At 33.7% G+C, this 8,978-nt stretch overlaps 1 protein-coding gene across 1 annotated transcript in view; it reads right to left on the bottom strand.

The window, feature by feature from the left end:
- Positions 1–252: 252 nt before the first annotated feature.
- The window catches only part of LOC149154064 (bifunctional UDP-glucose 4-epimerase and UDP-xylose 4-epimerase 1-like), a 30,040-nt gene continuing 21,314 nt past the window's right edge, over positions 253–8,978 (bottom strand). The window contains exon 3 of the mRNA XM_089445742.1: positions 253–469. Coding sequence (XP_089301868.1) covers positions 397–469 — 73 coding nt within the window. The 3' untranslated portion in view covers positions 253–396. The remainder of the gene's footprint in view (positions 470–8,978) is intronic.

Raw genomic sequence — 8,978 nt, 5'->3', positions numbered from 1 at the left:
TGTGGTTGACTTAATCCAACGGTTGACAGGGATCTTAACTTGTCTCTTCAGCAGATGGTGGGCACAGGTGTGGGTTTGAAATTCTTTAAACCCGTTATTGCACATGCAGTTTCTTCAACATCAACACTATTAGCTGGCAGAAAGTTTTTTCCAAGACAGAAAAAGCATAATTATATTTATATAAGAAATATAAAAAAGGTTAAAATGTATATTCATCCCAAATATAGAAATATGTTTTCTGAAGTGCAAGATTTGAAACTGCTCATAAACCTAGCCATATTTTGAACAGAAACATGATCAGGCCTTTATAAACCACTGAGATAGGACATAAAAGAAACACGTTTGCCCCTAGATGAGACCAAGTCCATATAAACCATATACAAAAACAAGATCTTATCAAAATAGTCCGCAGCCAGCAGGCGATAGGATCACAAATGCCACCCAGAAACGCCAAGAGTTCAGAAGAAACCTGCTCAACCGACACATATGCAAAAAAACCAACTCTCAAATGAGAACACATATACAATCCTGTTGCGCGGAGAGTTTGAAATGATGCCTGCTCAACCCAAACATAAAAAACAATCTGATATATTGCATAAGAAAAAAGATAAAACAAAGCTATGAAACAGAAAATAAGATCCAAGATAAACCAACTATGCTGCCATAGAAAAAACCATAAGTCAGGAAAGAAGAATTCCTGTATGGGAAAGGATTTCCCCAAAAAAACCTGAGGATGCCAGAAGCCCGGAGCTGGCAGAAAGTATACCTTACAATTATTTATTCGGTTATTATGCATTGCAACATTGTGTTTATTTAAAGAGTTTTAGTACAATTAAAGTCATTTGAGTATTAGGTCTAGATGTTATGAATGTATTGCTTTTTTTATAATTTAATTGGTTTTCTAGATTTTGGTTTTGTTCTCGTTAATATGATATTATTCTTTTGCTATCGTTTTTATAATAATACTTTATCTATTTATTTATTTTTTGGTTTATAAGTATGGTGAATGAGTGTTAGGTTAAAGCATTTTATATAAAAAGTTACTAATTTAAATTTTTATAGATGTTTATCTCATAAATAAATAAATAAATTGTTTTTTATTAAATTTTGTTTTTCTTATAAATATAAAAGTGTAAATATCATTGATATAGATTTATGCTAATCTTATATTTATCAAATGTAGAGAGATCAAAACTCTCGAAATGTAAACTTTCTCTTTTAAAATGTGAAATATGAAAAAAGGTTTGCACATCTAGAGATTTGATCCCTCTTGACCTTTGATAGGCCTAGTTGGGCTGAGAGTGCTCTTCATTATGGAAGAGATGTTGTAATGTCCTATTATGTTATTGTTATTTTCAAAACATGAAAAAGGGTTTGCACATCTAGAGATTTGATCCATCTTGACACTTATAGGTCTAGTTGTGTCTAAAAGAGAGCCTCTCTAGCCAAATATGGAAGAGATGTTGTAATGTCTTATTATATTATTATTATGTTATGTTATTTAAACATTTTGACTTTGTTAAATTACATAAAAATAAAAATAAAATAAATTTAAATTTAAAATAAAACAGTAAAAAGTCAATTTACCCTTGAGGTTTTTGGGCTATGTTGTATAATCATGTTATATTATTTTTATGCTATCTTATCTAAATAAAATTATTTCCAACCAAATATGGAAGAGATGTTGTAATGTCTTGTTATATTATTATTATGTTATGTTATCTAAACATTTTGACTTTGTTAAATTACATAAAAATAAAAATAAAATAAATTTAAAGTTAAAATAAAACAGTAAAAAGTCAATTTACCCTTTGGGTTATGTTGTATTATCATGTTATATTATTTTTATGCTATCTTATCTAAATAAAATTATTTAAAACCAGCTTAGATCCCTCTAACACTGGATCTATCATGAGGTGCAAAGTTCTTTACACCTAAAGGGATTTGATCCCTCGAGACTCATGATAGATCTGTTCGATGGATCTACACTGGTGGTATCTTAATATTTATTATAATATAACAAATTGAATATTATATTAAATTGAATATTGCATTAAAGTAAAGTTATTAAATTTAATAATATTAATACTATAATATATTAATATTAATATTATAATATCAATAATCAATATTATATTTAATGATGTTTTTTACATGGCATGATAACAAAATTTATAATAAAACTACATCAACTTAATATTTTCAAATATTACAACTTTAATGTAGAAATATTTATGTCTTTAAAGATTAGGATATGGCTTTTCCTTTTAAAGATTCATTTTACAAATGTTTAGTTAAAAAAAATATTAAAATATTTTGGAGTAAAATTTTAGATTCTTTTTGTTGAATTAACCTTTTTCTTTCGATTTAAGAAATGACATTGGCTTTAGTATTAAGTAAAAATGTTTAAAATTTTACCTAATTTGGTAAATTTATGATCCATTCAAATTCAGGTATATGATAAACTAACTATTAAAAACATGAGATAATTTAATATCCATTCAAATACATAGTTATATTTTAATAATTAATATTAGTCCATTAATAAGATTAAAAATTTCTCCCCCGGATGCGGGTGATAGTGCGGATGGGACGGGAGTTTAACACTGCCCACATGCAAGCCATGTGCCATCACGGGGCAGACATTTGGGCTCAAGTATGTATCGGTATGAGTGGAAGTAGGTATAAGGTCATTCAACAGAGGAGAGTTAATGCCTTGCACAGCTATTCGGCTCGCTTGGAGGTTGCAGTTATGGCGGACGGGTTCCGAGGTGAGGTCGTTGTGATTAAAAACTATGTCACTGCGCTGGGTCAGGGTATGTTTCTGGTTTTTCCTTCAGGAAGGTTTATGCAACCTCAGGTGCTCTGCGCAGCTCCAAGCAACTGCCTCTTCGTCTGGGTCATTACGCTGTCTGTCTGCATTTCTCCCGGGAAGGATTTGTATCACACTCTGGAGCTGCGTCTCATCCCTTCGGTCCCTGCAAGTATGGTAAGGCCCCGACAGCGCATGCTCAGCCGTCGAGGCACCTCCAGGGGAGGAACTTCGCGCACTCCCGTTGTTGATACTTCTACCCACTGCTGTCATTGCCATGGCATTCGCTCCACTGGAGCTAACCCCCTTCAATCTAGTCAGTTCATGGATGCTGGTGCTCCGAACTCTGCTTCCTTGCCCGCCTTCGGCTCCGCCATTTTTAACTTCAGTAGTTCTTTGGACAGCCCCCGGATCAGTGCCCATGTATCGGTTCTGTTCATTGAAGCTTCCCAGGAAGACAATGACTCTCTGGACAATCGTGGGAAGATGCATACTGATAGCCCGGAGAAAGAAGCAAAGGATCCTGCTGCAGACCTGGAGAATGTCTCGAAAAGCCTTCTGGATCAGAAGGCGAGGACCAGCAAAACAGAAGACATCCATATGGACACTGCCCCCACTGCTGCGGAGGAGGAGGATTACGGGTGGTGCCAGGTAGTGGAGGAGAAACTGGAGGAATAGAGATGCCCTCGCTCAAGGTCTACGTGGCTCTTCTGTCTGGTCTTTTGGCTTCTATCGCTGTTTGTCTTTGCTTAGTTTCGTTATGTATGCATTTTGTCTGTGTTCGGAATGGGGTTCAAGCACCTTTGTTGATGGTCTGGGTTATGTCTGTCTCCCCTGCGCGGGATCAATCGGATTTTCTGTTGGGGCCCCTGCGAGGGCTGGCTCTTTTTGAATGGTCTAGTCCTTTGGACCTTGCAGTCTCAGCTGTTCCAGGTTGACACCTCAGGTGCCTGGTTCTTTTTTGTTTTGATTTGATGTAAATTTTTTGCTTCTGTATATAATATATTAGTATAGTTTACCGAGAAAAAAAAATAAGATTAAAAATTTATATGTAGTTTAAGAGTGGTCGACATTAGCAAAAGATATTTTTATTATTTTTTGAGGACGTGACATACTTACACATCCAGTCATACTGGGTCTGCGCAATAAAATTAAATGGTAAAATTTGGTCATCAACATGATATGACCAAAAAATGAGATTCAAGGTTTAAATCCCAGTGGCTAAGCCAACAAAAAAAAAAGGTAAAATAGTCAATTTACCGTTGAGGGTTTTTTGGCTCCAAATTTTGACAATTCATGATTTTGTTAATAATATTTTTCTCTAGTCTAACTTATCAAAGACATAAATTTTATCATCATTTTCCTGATAATTTATAGCTATTAATTTAAAAAAAGTTATAAAAAAGTTAACAAAATCTTTAAAATACAACATAAAAAAGTTAACCTTTGAAACCTACTATAATGTCTTAACTGCTCTTTTTTTTTAAATATTAGTAATCATCAAAAAGAAGCCTTTGAAGTCTACCATGATATCTTAGCTCTTTTTTTAAAGCTATTAGTGATTCAAAAAATACCTATAAGCTCATTGCTTCCTTTCTAAACAAATACATGAAACCTTGAAAGGAACCTTCTTTGAAAGGCATAAACCTCATTCATGTTTTACAGTGCTTATAGAGTTGAATTTAATAAGGTAAGACTTCAATTATTATTCAATGATGCATTCATTTGTTTTTTTAGATTTCCGTGCTAGAATTCCTCTGCGATTTTTTTTAATATACATGACAACACCAGTCTTTGCTTGCCAGATGTAATTTCGGTAAGTAATTAAGTTCTTAATGATCATTCCTTGTTTCTTTGAAGACACTTGAACTGGATACATTTATTACCTATCATGTTTCTTTTCCTGATAGCAACAAGGCATTTGACTAAGTGATTAATGTACATGACAACACCAGTCTTTGCTTGCCAGATGTAATTTGGGTAAGTAATTAAGTTCTCAATGATCATTCCTTGTTTCTTTGAAGACACTTGAACTCGGTAAATTTATTACCTAAGAAGGCAATTGATTAAGTGAGAACTATGATTAAAGTGATTGAGTAAATGAAGGCGGCAATTGATCAAGTGAGAACTATGATTAAAGTGACTGAGTAAATGAAGAAGGCATTTGATTAAAGGATTAAAATGGAGGGTTTGTAATTAAAGTTATTAAGTAAAGTATTAAGAAATAATTAAAATAAATTTTGATTAAAATGGAGGGTTTGTAATTAAAGTTATTAAGTAAAATATCAAAGAAGAACTAAAATAGATTTTGAGTATAAGATAAGTGAGTTGTCTGTCATATTGGAAGGTGTTAATGGTTATATGTGGGGTACATTTTTTTCTCATAAATAAGGATCTTCAAGTGTCTCACACATATTTTGGTGGAATATCCTCATGTGTTTGATTTTTTTTTATAAGTATAAATTTTAAATTTTGGTTGAATATCTTAAATGCTTATCATTTTTATGAAAGGTTTTATTTTTCCTTTTAAAATTTTCTGTTTTTTTTTTATTAACCTAAATTTCATATGGTTGGTTGGATAATTATGTTCTTTTTGTTTTTAATTATAAAAATGTAGATTTTAATAGATTTAATTCAACCCCATATATACAAATTATTAATTTAAAAAATAAATAAATTTAAACTATGAATTTTGGTGGAATATCATGGATATCAATCTTCATAAATCATTTATTTATTTTAAATGTAATGAAATTTGAAAAATAAATATAAATGAAAGATTTTGGTGAAAAAACTTATCAAATTATAATTTACATGAAGGTTTTATTTTTCTTTTACATTATTTTATTTAAAATATAAATTATTGGTTTTGGTCATTATCCTAGTATCCATCTTTATCAATGTTTTATTTTTTATATGTTTTTTTAGAATTTAATTATATTAAAGTTTTATTTACTATGTTAATTTAATATGCTAGGAATCACAATGAATGGTAGGTGATTTTAGTATTTTCTTTTCTAATTAGTAAATATATGAATGTCAATTATCCACTAATATAAAGGGGAAATTTATTATTTTATTTCAAGTATGATTTACTATAAGAATAAGGAAGACATTTTTTGATTGAGTATTAGGTTCGTTTTAGCAAGTTTATTATAATGTTTGAAAGTTTTGTAGGTTAATTTGTTTTTTTTTCATGATTAAAAAAATTAAAATATGATTTAATAGGCAGGCTTTGGGGTGGGAAAATGAAAACATTAGAGGGACGACAATTTAAGTGTTGGGTGGCTAAGTATGGCACAATAATTGTTTGAAGGTTTAATACATTTAAAAAATAATGTTTTATATCTATGGTTAATTTTTTTTAAATCTGGTGTGCGTGAGGTAAGTCTTCGAGATAACTGTGGGGAAATGAAAACAAGGGGAGGGATGACAAAGTTACCATGATGAGTAGATGGAATGTTGTATTAATTTAAGACAAAGAGTAATTATATACCAAAATTCCAAAAAAGTGAGGCTCTAGTCATGACTAAATTTAAATAATTAGTTTTGAAATGGTAATTTTTTGGACTAGGCGATAATGAGACAAGTGAAATATTATTTTTATTATAAATTTGGTGGACTAGAACACCATCAAATTGATGACGAGAACATCTAAAAGGAGTGAATGTTACTATGTTGAATTTCAATAATAAATTTCAAACTCAATACAAAGTTTACTTCTATAAAAATGGTTGGTAAACGTTGATAGACATCAAAACACTCACCTCATAATATCCACATTACCAAGACTTTAAAAAATCATAAAATTAACTAAACCAACATAGATCCATCTTAACTTAGGATCGGATCTACCATGCTCCGAGAGGGATCAAATCATTTTTCACTCTAAAAGAAGTTTGCATCTTAAGATATTTGATCACTTTCAACGCTTGGTACATCCGAAGTTAAGATGGATCTAGGTTGTTGTTAACATGGATCTATGTTGGTCTCTCTCTCTCACACACACCACATATCAACTCCATGCTCAACATGGAAAGAATTATACATCTCGTTCATTTTGAAACACATCAATAAAATGTTTCAACTACAAGTTTTTTTTTCATTTGTTTTATATAATATAAACATAGTTGACATTGAAATATTTGACTTATGACTAACATTCTCCACATTTATTAGTATATTTTAAATATATGTATCCCTGGTGGTATTGGGAAGTAGAAAGCATATATCCATGGTAGAGAATATCTCTCTCTCTCTCTATGATGTTGAAATATTTTACTCGACATATTGAAATATTTTATGGATGTTGAAATATTTTATTTATGATTGCCACTAAAATATTTTTTTGTTGTTAATATTTTTTTGTTTTAAATACCACATGTTAAACTAAACACTTATGAGTTACACATCTTTTTCATATTGGATTGTAATATCAATAAGTGTTAACTCCATATTAAGTAGTAAAGGAATTACACATCTCCCTTGCACTAAAAAGTAAATGGCAATTATAACTTTTTAATTTTTAATTTTTTATTTTTTTTAACAGGAACGGTTATGAGTTGTATTAATGGGCTGGTCTAAATACCAGTCTTCTGAATACAATAGATATGGGCACTATCCAGTTGGGTTCTTCCTTCTGAGAATCTTTTAGTCTTGTTGTCCACTTCCATTTGGATTCTGCAGTTGCGCTTTTATTTCCTATTTGCCCCAATTTAAATATACAGACAAACAGCTTTAAAATTAAGTAAAAAAACATCTTCTGAAATGCTTTAGGGAATTGGAACCCAGGCTTCTTCTCCACCTCTTTTCAAAATTCCGGCCAAAAGCAGAGCAGCTTTATTGGCTTCAAGATCTGCCTCCTTGTTGTTGTCTCTCAGCACGTGAAAGAATTTCAGTTTTTGAAACGTCTTTGTCATTCCTTTGATTCTATGGATCAGTCTTGCTAGTCTTAAATCTCGTGGAATGGAGCCAGTCACCATCAGTTTGATGATCACTTCAGAGTCCCCCAGGATATTGGCCTCTTTAATTTCCAGATTCTGAAGATATTGGAGTCCTTGGAAGAGGGCAAATGCTTCAGCTTGGATGCTGGTGTTGATTCCCAATCCCCAGGGAAAATGGAGGATCTCTGCACCATCTATGTTTATAATTACTCCCCCTGCTCCAGCGCTACCCGGATTACCTTTTGCTGCTCCATCGAAGAAGAGGGAGTGCATCCTCTGGTTGAGAATCCAGTTTTGAAAGTCCTCTCTGCCTTTTCCCCTTATTTGCCATTCCTCTGGTGGAGCCAAGCTTCTGATATTTTGCTGAAAATTCAGGTTCAAGGAGGACCCCCAATCTTTGTCTAACTGGGTGAGGTTGGAGTCGTCTATGTGACCTCCCAGACATTCTTTTATTTGGGACTTTACCTTGATCGCCACTATCTTGGCATTGTGATGGAGACTCCTGAAGATTCTGCTGTTGCGCTCAAGCCATAGCTGCCAGCAGCAAATTTTTAGCAGTGATGCCCAGGCCGCTTTGATCCCTTTGTTTTTGGGAGGGGGTCCGGGAAAGCAAGTTTTCCAGGTGGCAAACAGATCTGATATGGTCGCTGGAAGCTCGAATTTGGGATTCCAATGCTCCATCAGTTCTCTCCAGACCTGAATTGAGAATTTACAATTTAGAATCAGGTGAGTGGCGCTTTCCTCAGAGTCATAGCACAGCGAGCACCTGGACGGTCCATAGAAACCACGCCTCTGGAGCTTGTCTTCTGTTAAAATTTTCCTGTGGCACAGTAACCAGCAAAAGATATCGATTTTTGGCAGCGTGGGGTTGCCCCATACTGCTTTCCACGGGGCCGGGTCGATGGGCGCGTTTGGGATTGCGTCTAGACACGCATATCCTTGGGCGACTGTGTAACCCGTAGAGTGAACGCCCCATCCTCGCCTGTCCTTCTTGTTAATGCGCACAGGTGCAATGCCATTCAGAAGATCGCGGAAGTGTGCGAGTTCTTGGTGCAGGTCTGAGGGCAGATCCGGCAGGCTCCAGCCCGCCCACTGCGCACCATTCCAGGTGGAGATGTCCCACAGTTTATTCTTCCCTGCAGCCACCAAACGATCCTTCAACGACTTCAGATTTGGACTATCTCCGATAGGATCTCGGTCCATGATCCGGTCCCTCCATAGAT

The sequence above is a fragment of the Pinus tabuliformis genome, chromosome 9 (genome assembly GCF_031772625.1).
Source record: "Pinus tabuliformis cultivar Carrire ecotype Pingquan chromosome 9, CPIR1, whole genome shotgun sequence".
Classification (NCBI taxonomy): Eukaryota; Viridiplantae; Streptophyta; class Pinopsida; order Pinales; family Pinaceae; genus Pinus; species Pinus tabuliformis.
Note: the sequence above shows the minus strand (reverse complement) of the source record. Positions and strands in the feature narration are given on the sequence as shown.